Raw genomic sequence first — 15,602 nt, forward strand, 5'->3', positions numbered from 1 at the left:
TGAAAGATTATATTCCTCCCATTCTACAGCTGAGAATTTTGATAATTTATCAAACTTAATCAACAGTACTAGAAAATTATTTAAACAGAAAAAGTGGGAAAGTTGGAGAGCTTTTTGTCGTTCTATTTCCCCTGATACTTCGCCATCTGCAGTTTGGACCAACATAAGGCGCTTTCGATCAGCTTATAAAGTTCCTACACCTAAGCTTCTACATGAACCGCTAGTTGAAAAATTCCTAGATAGTCTTGCCCCTTCCTTTGTCCCCCAAGATCTGTTAATTTCAAATGAACAGTTATCTTTTCATTCTGATAATACTGGATTAGGCAATCCTTTCAGTCTTTCTGAACTGAAAGGTATTCTCTCATATGTAAAGGATTCTGCACCCGGTACTGATGGAATTCCTTATTCTTTTCTGGTTAATTTAAATGATTCAACTTTAACTTACTATTTATCCCTTATTAATTTTATAATGAATTCCGGAAGTATTCCTCCTCATTGGAAAGTTCAAGAAATAATTCCGATCTTAAAACCAAATAAATGTCCATCCAACGCCGAATCTTATCGTCCAATAGCATTATCTTCTGTTCTTTTAAAATTAGCTGAGCACCTTATTAAAAATAGACTTGAATGGTTTGTAGAAAGCAAAGGTCTACTGAGTAATTTTCAATTTGGCTTCAGAAAAGGTAGGAGCACTGCAGACAGTATTGCTATTTTTATTACCGACATTAGGTTAGCCTTCTCAAATAATGAACACCTTCTTGCAGCATTTCTAGATATATCAGCCGCCTACGACAACGTAGTGTTATCAATCCTTAGAGACAAACTAATAAAATTAAATATTCCTGGTATTTTAATAAATTTCATTATAAATATTTTAGTAGGACGTAGTATTAACGTTGTATGTGGCGATTCTACAAAGTCTAGATTATTATGGAATGGGTTACCGCAAGGGTCAGTATTGAGCCCACTCCTTTTCAATATTTACTCATCGGACTTAGAATGCTCTATTAATAATAATGTTAGTATTTTGCAATACGCAGATGACCTTCTCCTTTACTTTTCTGAAAAAAGCGTTGCAAAGCTTTGTGCTTCACTTAACCATTCATTACAAATGCTTAAGTCATGGCTAGATATAAACGGTTTAAGTCTTTCTGTTGCAAAAAGCTCGGTTGTACTTTTTTCTCGAATGCGTTGCCCTCCTCCGGTACTAGTTGAGTATAATAATCTAAGTATTCCAGTTAATAATGAAGCCAAGTTCCTAGGTATAACTTTAGATTCGAAACTTACTGGAATGTCTCATTTATAAGGTGTTATTTTTTGTACTGATCATACTTTACCAACGCATCTAATAAAATCATACAAATACAACCCAAGTGTTTTTAAAAAAAAATTCAGGCTAGTTTTTGTTTTTACTTTTCCTAACAAAAAAAAGATATTATTTTTACAACCATCCTGTCTTCACTCACTGCCTCTCTCTCTTTCTTTACTCATTTCATTCATACGAGTACGAACAATGGCCGCGCGCATTCATTCAACGTTCACACACATTAAGGTTAGATTACACTAAACCTACGTTACCAAAAATTATCACTCGTGAGTATGTACGATGTTACGTCATGTTAATAGGTACTACGCGCTGGGAGAAACAAAATCTAGCTACATAAGTAGGTAAATAAGTGTATTTTTATTAGTGTAATAGCGGGGGACTTTTCCAACGAACCGAGGCGAATCATCCGCGTTAAACTAGAAATTTAAAAAAGGATAGAAATTGGAATTCAATATCTACGGTTTCGTAATGCCTACGCTATTTATTTAGAGACGTAATAAAAAATTGATAGGTACATACCTATTACTACTTCGCTTCGCTTCAGTGGAAATGCACCCTAATATTGAATATGAATAGGTGTTGTAAATAAAACTCACTGATCAATTTTCCTGGTTTTAATTCCTAAATTATGATTTGCCATCACACTTTAGATTCATTGATTTTACTTATTCACACATTTACCTATTTTGAATGTTGTTATTTAAAGTTCCTAGGTTATTATTACACTAATCACAATACAATACATTTTGAACGTCAAGCCTTTGTTGAATGTTCACGTAAACACTGTCTTGCACTGTCTAATCTAGCCACGATCGAATTGAGGTAATGCTTTCGGGCTGCACACTTGCTTGCTGTTCACTAGACACCACGTCCACGTCGGATGTTGTATTCACAATTCGCGCACTAACTTTTTTACGGAAAAAGTCCCTTTCGCGTAAACAAGCACTCATCTGTCCAAATCACACTGTAGGTATGTACCTAGGTAGACTTCCGCAATAACCATCGATAGAACTAGGTCGCGGTCGTGGCCCTCTGGCAACAACTCCTTGATAAGGCATTCCGTATTTTTACGCAAAAGCCGCCGTCTGCGGCGCTCGCATCTGGGTACCGCCAGCACTGTGCCGGTGATTGAAATTGAAATCCAGAACTTCGTCCTCGAAGCGCACGGAATCTCGTCAAGTCAGGATACGGCTGCGCTCCCTGAAGCGCTGCGCGGCTCCAAACAAGCAAGGTATGAAGGTTTTCGACTCGTCAATGTTTCTCGTCGGCCAGTTAGTGTGCCCGAAACATAATTTCACCTGCGTTTTGTTATTGATCAAGCGCGGCATTGTAATAAACCACACATACACTGCAATACGTTTGGGCGCATTGGACGGACTGGGACGATTATTTATGTTGTTGCGCTCCCGCATGCCGATCGGCGGCTCGGCGCGGGCTGTGGGCGCGGAGCGACTGGCAGCGATATCAATATGGCCGACTCACGCGGCGCGGCACGTGGCAGTGGTCGTTGCCCTCGGCCGGCTACTACGATAGTGCGTACAAACGAATACTCACCGCGCTCAAAGGATGATTTATTTTTTATTTTTTTCGAAACATTCTTTGTCGTTTTACTCGAAAACTAGCCTGAATTTTTTTTTAAAAACACTTGGGTTGTATTTGTATGATTTTATTAGATGCGTTGGTAAAGTATGATCAGTACAAAAAATAACACCTTATATACAATATTAGTGCTAAATGCGAGCGTACACTTAATATATTAAGATGTTTAGCTGGAGTCTGGTGGGGCGCTCACCCATTTAATTTAAAACTTGTTTATAATGCTTTAATAAGAAGCTCCCTTGACTATGGCACACAGTTTTTAGAACCATGTAGTTTAGTAGGAATTAAAAAGCTTGATGTCATTCAGACAAAAGCGCTTAGATTAGTAGTCGGGGCAATGAAATCTAGCCCAAATAATGCTCTGCAAGTTGAGTGTACAGACCCTCCTTTAAGACTTCGCCGTCAGTACCTTTGTGATAGATTCTTATTTCGAGCTTTTCAGTTATCAAACCATCCTTTGTTTCCTAAATTAGAAGCTTTGTCGGAACTAGTACAAAATTCTTCATACTGGTCTCACAAAACACCACCATGTCTAGTCATTAGCTTTCAAAAACTTCTTTCTTTACAAGCCCCTACTCACAAATCTATGTATCTTCCTGTATTTTGTGCAAACTATGATTCTCTAATACTTTCTCCAAATGTTAAATTTGATATTGATATTTGTAAGTCTGATATTCATGCAAATATTAAATTTAATATGATTTTAGACAATGATTGGAATGGTTGGCATCATTTATACTGTGATGCCTCAAAACACTCAAACAATGGACATGTTGGTGTAGGTGTGTACCACTCCCAATATAAAATAAGCCAGATGATAAAACTTCCACCTGAATCATCTGTTTTCACAGGAGAGTGTTTTGGCATTTTCAAATCTCTGGAATACATTCTACTTATGAAACTCAAAAAAGCTGTAATATTCAGTGATTCCAAAAGTGCATTACAAGCCTTAGTTAAATTCCCATTCAAATCAAATTGTTCCTATCCTGTTATTATTGACTGTAGAAAACTATTGCTCACTTGTTCATTATTAGGTACTGTAGTATCTTTTGCTTGGATCCCCGGACATTGTAAAATTTTTGGTAATGAAAAAGCTGATTCTTTAGCTAATAATGCTGTGACTGTAGGCGACATTTTCCCCTACAAAAATTATGTACACGACTTATTAGCCTTACCTAAATGTTATATGCGTGAAAAATGGCATGAGGAGTGGGACATCAGTAGTCAGAGTAAAGGGAAATTGTATAAGCTTATTCAACCCTGTATACCGACAAAACCTTGGTTTTTTAGAACTATACTTGATAAATTTTCTGTTTCAAATATTATCCGTATGAGACTGGGGCACGTGTGTTCTCCAGCTCATTTAGCAAGGCTTAATATAATTGAAAATGATGTGTGTGACTGTGGCGCGGAGTCAGGTGATTTGAATCACATTTTCTTTGCTTGCCAAATTCACGATCATTCCTTCTTTATGTCATCTCTCCTAGCCCTCCGTGTCCCTCTTCCCACGTCTATACCTTGTCTCCTTGGTTTAAATGATTTTGATATTTATAAATGTATTTCTGAGTATTTAATTTTAAATAATATTAAACTTTAATTAATTTCTAAAGTATTTAATGAACTGTTAATTAATATCCTATCCTTTATATATTTTATTCTTGTATACTCAACTTCTCACCTTCCAACCTGATCCTCATCCTTTTTTGTATTCCACCCCGGTTTGTTTTTTACCTAAACGTTTCCTAACCTTTTCTCCCACACCGTTGTGGCTAAACGCAAACCGCGAAAGCCAAGAAAAAAAAAAAAAAAAAAAAAAAGATAAATCGTCAAACAACTTTGATCTGAATAATTTTGAACTTTACTGACGAACAGTTAAAGATTATTTTCTCTAACTCGAGATTATTCTGTAACATAGTTTCAAAAGGTAACATGTGCTCGCGATTCGTTGAAGGAATCAATTTGAAAACTGACGAACCTTTTCATTCCGTGACTGTACAATATTTAATTGAATAAGTCTAGCTCTAGCGCTTTGTTCCTGGTATGGGAGCGGTATGGGAGGATGTTTTTGAGACGTCAAACGTCAGCGAGACTCCTTACACTCCCCACGCTCTGGCCAGACGGGTTGGGGAGGTTTAAAAAAAATATTTTAAAAAAAGATCTAAAGATAAAAATAATAATCAGAATCGAGTGGTCCTGTTTTACTCTGCCGGCATCACACGGCTATAAAATCGGGTTTAATTTTATTAATCTAACGGTACTATTCCGACCTCTCGTTCCCACCGCTGCAACTCCTGTGTAGCCAGGATCTACAGCTTGACCGCCAATAACCTAACCAGTGAAGGTCAAGTTTGTCCGGGGGTAAAGTTACTGTTATTTATTAATCTAGTTAAAACACTGTAAAACTCTTTTTTTCCTCAATTAAATACCTAGGCAGCCTATAAAATCTTGTGCGCATTAGCACAGTAATTTTTCGGACCGTAATGACATCTTAAAAATACTGGACGCATAAACCTTTCAGTAATGCCGAAAGCCACATTAAATTAAAAGAAAAAAGCGTTTTGGCGGGAAATGTCAAGTTTTTTTAAATACGATGGATGGAAACACAGACTTGGCCTTGGCTAAAATATCAGATATGGATATCGGGCAGGACGCCACTTGTTAATGTCGTTGCATCAAAGAGGTTTATGCTGAAGATAACCAAGATGCAAGGTATTTTTTGGTAAAAAATATTTGGAAGCCTTTTTTTGGAACAAATCGTGACAGTGGACAATTTCTATCGACAATTTTGTATTATTTATTACAATGTTTATGAGTAAATAAATGATTTTTTATTCTTCTTCTTTTTTTCCCTTTTTTGGTTGATCTGATTTTTTTATTATTTATTTAACAGTGATTTTAGTTTATTGTCATACGTCTGTAAGAATATTTTTGTCAGTCATCAGTTCGACAGTCATAAAACTATGAAGCTTTTTGATTCCTAATCCATCGTTCGTTCGTTTCAGCCAAATGACGTCCACTGCTGGACAAAGGCCGCCCCCAAGGTTTTCCACAATGAACGGTCCTGCGCTGCCCGCATCCAGGCTCTTCCCGCGACCTTTACCAGATCGTCGGTCCACCTAGTAGGAGGCCTGCCCACGCTACGTCTTCCAGCCCGTGGTCCTAATCCATAATCTTTATTAACTTCACTTATTTCTTTATAGGCTATGATTTTTCTCAATTCGGTTGATTTTTTACAAACTTCATTTCACTCGATGTTAATTAATTAATTAAAGTAATTATTAGCTATTGCTATGGTGTTTGCCATTGAATCAACCTTCCTGATGGTGCTGGTCTCTGCCAAATGTGGCGGTTGTGGTAGTTCACCAAGCCAAGCTATGTTAGGTAGCATTCTGAACGTAGGTGTCAACTGCCAAACATAGAAGGTTTTGATGATTTCAAAAACATTATATTATTCGTCGGCCGTTTGGTGTAGTTGTTCAGAGCGGACTACTATGCCGAGAGGTCCCGGGTTCGATTCCCGGCCGGGCAGAAAATGAAGATATCAATTTTCTGACTTCACCATACCATTTATATGACCATGTTAAAATGGGCTAGTGTCGGCTCATATACCCATTTACTTAACACCCTGTATAAGTAGTATATCCGTTAAGCTAGCACCCATAACACAAGCATTAAGTTGCTTACTTTGGGGCTAGCTGGCGCTGTGTGAAATTGTCCAAAAAAATAAAATTATATTGTATTGGATGTTGCTAAGCTCACTGTTGATATGGGCTCTTTTCCACGAGTTAACTGAGCAACTGGCGGCTGTGACATCACATCAACGCTCTGGTACGAACGGGGCGGGTTGTAGTTTACATTACGCATATTTAGTAACTTCTATGTCTTTTCGTTCTCTACATAGCACTTTCATTAGTGTTGCTCTTAGATCTAATCAATGCTGATTAAATCGATAATTAATTAACGATCTGACAAATTCCTTGTGAATCAGCTAAGGTTAATGTCTTTACTGTCAATTCTTATGTAGGTCATTTACATAAGAATTGACAGTAAAGACATTACATACAACCAAGGATATTATTAGCATTAACATAATAATTATGTATTTTTGTCATTGATTAAGATTTTCATTGAGTATTTATATTTTTATATCATTAAGTAGCCGATGACCTTTAAGTTACCACCAAACTAGCTCTTATTTAGTTCTTCTACCATTGGAGCTAGTTCGTTGATTATTATTGTAGATGAATTAAGTATGATTGTTAAGAAATAGTACGTATAATCGCTGAATAAGTAGGCCTCTCTTAACTACTGTACACTTATTTTTAGAGGATCCCTAAGGAGGTGCCTGTTTACCAGTAAAATAAAGGATTGATTATTTTAATTTGTTAAATAATAAATTATTGCTTCCCTTCAACATTGCACATCCAATAAAAAGTATCCGCAAGTGACGATCCATTTCACAAAGCTCAATTCGAAGAAAAATTCACATCAATTTAATGTATCCTCGCAAAACACATAATCCACCTTATCTCCTCAAGTTAAGGTTACTTATCGAACGCTCAGAGCAATATTGCCAAGTATGGTGAAGTCTTAAGATTTTTTATTCTTTTTTATCGCTTAATTAAAATGCTTCGAGTATCAAGATCGATACAGCGTCGTATTTAATTCATCGGCAAATAAAGTATTATTTTCTGCAAGCAATACCTACTTTACATTATTATCTGTGACTTTACTTTGTTTCTTGTGTATCATAATAATATATCCTTCCTACTGAATAATGAATTAATTAATGTAAGTTTTTGATGATGAATGGATGTCTGTACTCTTTCAAGCTTTTTTAAACAACTAAACCAAATTTAAGATGATTTTTGAAGAATAAAATCAGTTTTGCACAAATTATTTAAAGTCCCGCGACCCCAAGGCCGATGGGGTAGCAAGGTTCTGGAGTAGAAAACGCAGCGTGGTCCAACACAAGGTGAACCGACGACACACAAAGGTAACAGGAAGGCCGCTACCTATCGATCAACATGGAAATCATTGGGGGATGCCTATGTTCAGCAGTGGACGTTCTTTGGCTGAAATGATGAGAACCCCTAGTACTTACCTAAATGATTGTATTACGAGCGAGCCCACCATAATAGTCGAGCGGTGGGTAGTGGATTCGAATCCCGCTAGGGACTTTAATTATGATAGGCGTGTTTACGTTACGTTAACATTCAAAGTATTTCATGCAATTAATTTTAATTGTTGTAGTAGGCTTTAAATTACCTGTCGCTAGGTATTTGATTTGATCATCATCATCGTCATCATCATCATCATGTCATTTAATTTTAGTCTTTCTCTAGAGCTCGATCATATCTAATTTAACAAAAGCAAAATGGAGGATTTAACCTACACTCCCCACGCTGGCCAGACGGGCTGGGAAGGCCTGATGTTCACATATTAATTCTCCCTTAGTCGCCTCTACGACACCCATGCGAAGAGTGGGAATGGTCCTAATTCTACTCTGCTGGAACCACATGGAATGTACCTACACACATACGTCCACTACCTGCTTCTGGATATTAAGTGGGCCAGTGCTGATAAGCAGCAGAAGAAATTCAGTCAATTTTGTGAGTCTCTTTTTCAAGGATCAAGGAAGGCTGTCGTCGTTTATCATCATCATTTCAGCCACAGGACGTCCACTGCTGAACAAAGGCCTCCCCTCATAATTTCAATATCGCTCGGTTGGTAGCGGCCTGGCTTATTTAGGTTATCACGCTCGTACCTACTCGTACTAACCTAAATATGTTTTTTTATGGCACAAGTGGGTTTACCACGCGGCGGGAATCGAACACGCATTTCTCAGATACCTATCGAGTCGGCCAGTTCAACAACCCCTTCACTGTTCGACTGCATAATGTGGGTAAGGTGGGTAGGTGGGTAATTTTTAGTGGATTCGTGACTGAGATAACCGCAATGAGCATGAATGGATAGGACGTCTTAACGAGTAAAAATAAGTTTCAATGACTGGAAGAATAATGTGTAGCATAAATATTTAGGTATCTAGATAACCTGTATCTTAACTATCCCTCGGCACAAACTTGACCTTCACTGGTTGAGTATTTATTGGCGGTCAAACTGTAGTAGATCCTGGCTACACAGGAGTTGCAGCGGTGAAAAGTCCCGTTGACCTTATCTATAGAATCCCATGTGGGACTCGGCAGAAAAATCTTGTTAAATATTGCACCTATATCTCTTGTCAAAATCATTAATTATATTGAGTATCGTTAGTATTTATTTTTAAGTTTAGTTACCTGTATGTGAACGATTGCTACCAAATAGCTCTGCTCTCTCTGGCATCATGGTATTCGTAGGATGTAATAGTTTTGTTCTAATAAAAAGTTACATGTCCTACATGAAACTATTAATCATTATAGGAAATCATAAATAAAATAATTGCTAGTTAAACAGACTGTTAAATATAGGCAATTAATATTAGGGCAGTGGTAATAAAAGTGGAATTACAAAAAAAAATGTTTATTTACAATTGTAATTTACAAGTTTTTACATTCCAAATGCAAAATTGCTAACATCAAACATCAACGCATTTATTTACATTTCTTTGCAATCATTATGGCAGTGGTTTTTTTAGAAACATTTGCTAAAACACAGATTTCACTAAGCATTTTATTATGCGTTAGGGTTTAAAAAAAGTAATAATATGTCAGTTTGAAAAGGCGGGAAAGGTCTGGCATTAGCGAATGTTTCTTTTTTTTTCAAATCCGGAGGGACGCGCGTTTTTTTTTTGTTGTTCACCAGCAGTAGGGGTAGTTGGGGCATAGAGCAGCGGGGAAATCGGCCGGGTAGCGGGGAGCGGCGTTGTGGGCGGGGCTGTGAAAAAGAAAGAAGTTTGGTTATTTTTTAAAACATATTTTATACTTAAGGTACTGCTGAACTTTATTTGCAATCTATTTTGGATAGGAATTCTCTTAGCGTTAAATCCACTGCAATCAAGACAGTATTAGACAAGCTGTCTCTACTGTATAGAATATTAATGTCGTGATATAAAATCACTAAATATTTCTGGTAGAGCTGTTGCAGCTTCGCTAGTAGGGATAGATGAGCTACATTTTTGGGGCAAATAAGACTCAGCGGGGTAAATGAACCAAAGACTCATTTCAAAGCCCCACTGGTAGGATACTGGTATCGCAGTAGGGGTAGTTGGGGCAAATGAACAAAAACTCACTCCACAGGGGCAACCGGTAGGATGCTAGGGTTGTACACCCATTCGGGGATGGGCTGGCCGTCGGGCGTATGGCGGGCGAAGGCGGTAGTGTAGCAGTTGGGGCAAATGAACAAAAACTCACTCCACAGGGGCAACCGGCAGGATGTTAGGGTTGTACACCCATTCGGGGATGGGCTACCATCGGGGATGTATCGAGTAAAGGCGGTAGTATCACAGTAGGTGCAAATTTTAGGGGCAAATGAACAAAAACTCACTCCACACGGGCAACCGTTAGGATGCTGGGGTTGTATATCCATTCGGTGATGGGCTGGCCATCGGTAGTGTGTCACAATAGAGGTAATTGGGGCAAAATTTTGGGGCAAATGAACAAAAACTCACTCCACAGGGGCAACCGGCAGGATGCTAGGGTTGTAAACCCATTCGGGGATGGGCTGGCCATCGGTAGTGTGGCAGGCGAAAACATTACTGTCAAAATAGTGATAGTTGGGGCAAAATATTGGGGCAAATGAACAAAAACTCACTCCACAGGGGCAACCGGCAGGATGCTAGGGTTGTACACCCATTCAGGGATGGGCTGGCCGTCGGGCGTATGGCGGGCGAAGGCGGTAGTGTCACAGTAGGGGTAGTTGGGGCACACTGCGGGATGCACTCCGGCCGGGTACTCGCGGCACAACGCTACCGCGGCCAGAGCGAGGAGGGCGAACTGGAAAAAATGATACAGATTAGCTTGGGGCAAGTTTAAAAAAGGATGGAAATATTTCTATGATGGACTTTTGAAAGATATTTTGGCAAAGGTTTAATGGGCTACGCTCACAAGTCTTTATTGAAAAAAAAGTCAATTGTCTGGTTTGTTCTGTGTTAAGGTTTGTATATCTGTTTCGTGCACCAAATAAAATTGGTATATAGATTTCTTTGCGCGGTAAATGTAGAAAAACGTATCTCTCTAGGTATCTGTTATCCACACACTTTACAATCCTACCTTACCTTAGACAATCGTTAATACTGCGGTTAAGAAACTCACACCTAAACTATGTCAGCTATGTCCAGTAGCTGTAGGCAGGCTTCGATCCCGCTGGTCTGATAGCATTCTAACGAGAGCAGGGCGCTAAGTATAGTCTACTTCAATAACAATACGATGATTTGGCAGAAATAATTAGACCGACTCAATATTGGCACAATAAACATGCAAAAAAAAGCAACAACGCAAAAAAGTTTTACTCCATACACTAAATTATCTAGGGACATCTTAGTGCCTAGATTTCACATGAAAAACTCAACTATTTAAGTTGGACGTGAACCCTCGACCTTCCATTTCCCTTCAGCCATAGCAGATGCTGAGCAAGCGAAAGGTACGGGACTATTCCCACCTCTCGTTCTTTCGCTGCAACTCCTGTGTAGCCAGGATCTACAGCTTGACCGCCAATAAAATACCCAACCAGTGATAGTCAAGTTTTTCTTGGGGGAAAGTTAGACTGACATTGGACCCGCCAGATAATTTTAAGAAAATAACATAGGGGGGAATTAGGTATAGCATAAAATTTCCTAGTACTATCCAGAGTCCATTTATTCAATTGAAAAACTCAACTGTCTCTAGTGAGACACGAACTCCCAACTTTGCGCTTCCTAGAGTCTCTCAGAGCGTTCTTTGATAAACGAAAGGTCATGATTTCAAGTCTCATTTTCAGTCGATTTTTACAAGTAAATAAATCAAGTTCTTTCTCTGTTATTATTAAAATTATGCGGAAATTCCATCAAAATATTAATGCGGACTGTAGCTTAAACCTTGCTTCCCGGTTTGAAAACTAGAAAATTCGGCCCCACCTTGCTTAGAAATTTCTAGCTAGTACTTGTTTCTTTCAACACAATGCAAGTGGGCGCAGTTATGCACCGATCGCAATGCAAACAATTGCAGTTTGCTAATCCGTTTAAAATTTTAATTGATCGCTTAAATCATGACAAACGCTGTTTAGTTAATTGAAAAATGTGTAATATTTGTGTCGGTACACTAAATTATTGTTAACTGTTATTGTGCCGTTGTGCGTATTTTTGAAAAACTAGTTTTTTACTAGGGTCAACCAGGGTAATTGTAAACACTTAATTTTTTTATGGTACCATAATTTAAGTTTTATGTTATATTTTTTTTAATTTACAAATAATATAATAAAATTATATGTATTACTATAGTTGGGCGTGTAATCTATAATTTAATATATATGGTTATTAAATTGATTAGTAAATAAGATCTCTAAATCGCTGTTTACAATTACCCATCAATATTTTTACAAATTATGAATTTTGGGGCAATTGGAAACATGTAATTCAGTATCTGTTAGAGATACAGCTTATATATTCACCTAATTTTGATGGACACTTAATATAAATCTAAATAAAGAGAAATCAATCTAATTCCTTATCAAGGGGGTAATTTAAAACACTTTGTGTTGCTCCTTCGATTTGGCAAAGAAAATTTCTGGGTAATTGGAAACAAAGCAGTCATTTAGGGGTAATTGTAAACAAGCTAGACTTATTATATTTAATTATGTATGTGGTAAATGGAAACAATTTAAAATTAATTTCAAAACTTTTATTGTGAAATAAAAAAGACAAATTTTACATATTTCTTAATATGTATTTATTTTAAATCAGTGTTTAAGCCCGTTCAAATATAACGTCAATTGGCTTTTCAAATTATTTCTCCTCTTAATATGTATAATACGAGGTTCACTTACAATCCAAAAACATCATCATATGGCACATCACTTTTGTCATTCTCATTAAGTGTTTACAATATTTTGGAACTGTTCATACATTTCAGGGATGTAATTTGTATCTCCATTTCTTCATCATCAACATAATCCACCATACAAAGATATTTATAAATCGTAGTCATTCGTTTTCCACCTTTAAATGAAACTGTCACTCAAAGGGAAGAAAAAATGTGGCATTGAGTAACAGTATTACTAATCGGTAATTTTTTTACCAATGGGTAACAGTGTTTACTTTTACCCACCTTCACCTTCCTTGCATATATATTAACCGTTACCAATTACCCCATGTGTTTACAATTAACCCAGATGCTGTTTACAATTGCCCCAATATCATTTATTGATGGGTAATTGTAAACATGAATTTGTAGAGTGGCGATTGAATTTAAGCGTTCAAAAGCATAAAAAATGACAAGATAAACCCATTATTAATTGTTCAATACAACAGCGGTTTACTTACTTTAATTTTTTTTTGACAAAATGTAGTCATCCTTTTGTTTATCCAATCTAAAAATCACTTTTTTGTCCCGCGTTTTTGCAATCACACACAGTTGCTTTTCTGTTTACACCATTTTGAATTTTAATAGCTGCGGCCATAGACCATTGAATATACTTGCTTTTCATTACAGGCAACTTAATATTTTGCATGCATAAACATGAAATACGACGAGTGTTACCAATTACCCCTGTTTACAAATACCCTGGTTGACTTAAATAAGTATTAGGTACAACTATTTTTCTTATATTGACTGTGGTAGTGCAAAAAATAATGAGGTATGTTTATGAAAGACTCCTTTTATTAAGCAAAATTTGTCGATTTTCAAGTAGGTTGGTTCCTACTCATTTAATTAAATGAAATTAAATATTTCTTTGGATTACTAGTCCAAAGAAAAACATTTTTGATTTTAATTCTCGACTGTTGAAAAAACTCTTTCAAAACTAGATGTTATAAAATAAAGTTCCGTGTCTCAATGCCTTAAAAGGGGTTAGTCCCAACGGCCCCGGTGGATCTGCCCCGTCAACGGGGCGGATGGGAAAAAGTGTTTCAACGTCCCCGAGTTTTAAAAACAAATCTGTCAAATGATTTCCCGCCAAAACATTGGCCACAGACAAATAGCAGCCTCGATTCTTTCTCGAGTACAACATCGATTGAATTTCAATTGCTCGATTAGCAATTCATATCACAGTATGTGTTGTATTGTATGTCATAATTGAAGGCATGCAGCCTTGCACCCACAGACTTAGCCTTAATTATGTTCACATAGTTTGGGTTAATGATTTATGGTAGATTGGTGATAATGTCGGTGCTTACGCTTGACAAAGGGAACCAATAAATATTTTAGTTGTGACAATGAAATATTATCGTATACCTACATGGTTAAGAAATTACCTTATGCATTAGCGCACCATTTGTAAAATTAATGTCACATGAAAAAAAGTAATAAAATAAATAAATAACACTTAGTTCTAAGCACTTTTAGTTATATAGTAATTCCATGTATGCGTGTTTGTCTTGTTGGTTGTCCTAATAAATAAAATAAAAAATGAAATAAATGAAAAGTAGCTTAAGACCAAAAGCAATTTCTTTCAGACAACTGGACACTGGAAAGAAGATTATTAATCAAGTTCGATTCCCGGTTGGATAACATTTAGAAACTGAGGTTATCATTAGGTATTTTAATAATAACAGAAAATTGTATTATTGAGCTGCTTTATTCTTGATCAAACAATGTACTTTCGCCTTCGGCGTTTATTTCAGATCTGGATTTTAGCCCTAGATAATATTTACATAATGCTAGGAAATTAGATAATAAGTTACTTTCTTGACACTGCCTTAAGTTAATAATACACAATACACATAATACACATGTATTAATAAATTAACAGTTTTTCTTACTGTAAATTGTTTTTGCTTGTTTTAAGTAGCTAAATGGTGTTTTACTAAATAGCTATATTTTACTATTTAAAAAAATGCCAAAACAGTTTGTTTAAAAATAATATTTGTAATATTTTAATTTCTGTTATTTTAAAATTACTATTCATTTTCAAATCCTAATGAGATTCATAATTTTTGATATTCTTTGCTAATTTTTGTATTTGAACTATCAGCTGAAAATTCAATTAATTTAACATGACACTGGCACTTATTAAAAAAAGCGATAGGAATCTAAAGAAAAAAGTACACTAAATAATTTTCAAAATTGGAACGGTCTTCTGGCGGGATTCCACTGATTCTGACATTGACAAGTGACAGATGCCTGATAAAGGGTGTCTTTGCAAAACCCACTAAGTATTATTCTAATAAAATAATAAAAAAATCGAATAGTACTCACCAATTTAGCGAACATTGTGCCTGAGTTTGTATCCTCTCCAGTTCAAAACTGAGACTGATAACTACGTAGAGCTCGCGTTCGTTTTTATACGAATTGGTGCAACTTGAGGTACATTACTCCCAAACTCTATCTGTATTTTTGACTCGTAACACCATACACATAGAGGTGATATTCTTTCAAGAGGTTCATTGTACAGCATGCATAGCGTGATAAAATACAATACAATTTTTCGTCATTTTTGGGTATTCAATTTTGACGAAAGCACTAAGTGTTAACTGTAACTCCAAATTAACTTGTGAAACTAATTTGTAATTAAATTAAAACAAACAGTTTTATTTAAATTGTTTCAA

The 15,602-nt window shown here is 36.5% G+C and overlaps 1 protein-coding gene across 1 annotated transcript; it reads right to left on the bottom strand.

Moving 5' to 3' along the window:
• Nucleotides 1-9,638: 9,638 nt before the first annotated feature.
• Nucleotides 9,639-15,344, bottom strand: LOC135085049 (cuticle protein 1-like). The gene is made up of 3 exons (XM_063979833.1): nucleotides 15,253-15,344; nucleotides 10,676-10,857; nucleotides 9,639-9,799 (listed from the first exon to the last, which is right to left on the bottom strand). Exons 1-3 carry the CDS (start codon nucleotides 15,265-15,267, stop codon nucleotides 9,721-9,723), a joined length of 276 nt encoding a protein of 91 aa, XP_063835903.1. The 5' UTR covers nucleotides 15,268-15,344; the 3' UTR covers nucleotides 9,639-9,720.
• Nucleotides 15,345-15,602: the final 258 nt, after the last annotated feature.

Source organism: Ostrinia nubilalis, chromosome 27, assembly GCF_963855985.1.
Source record: "Ostrinia nubilalis chromosome 27, ilOstNubi1.1, whole genome shotgun sequence".
In the NCBI taxonomy this organism is placed as follows: domain Eukaryota; kingdom Metazoa; phylum Arthropoda; class Insecta; order Lepidoptera; family Crambidae; genus Ostrinia; species Ostrinia nubilalis.

What these genes read in the sequence shown, in the direction of transcription:
- LOC135085049 (XM_063979833.1), bottom strand. An exon ending in CTGCCGGTTGCCCCTGTGGA is followed by an intron (nt 9,800 to 10,675) that starts GTGAGTTTTTGT and finishes TCTTTTTCACAG; the next exon opens with CCCCGCCCACAACGCCGCTC.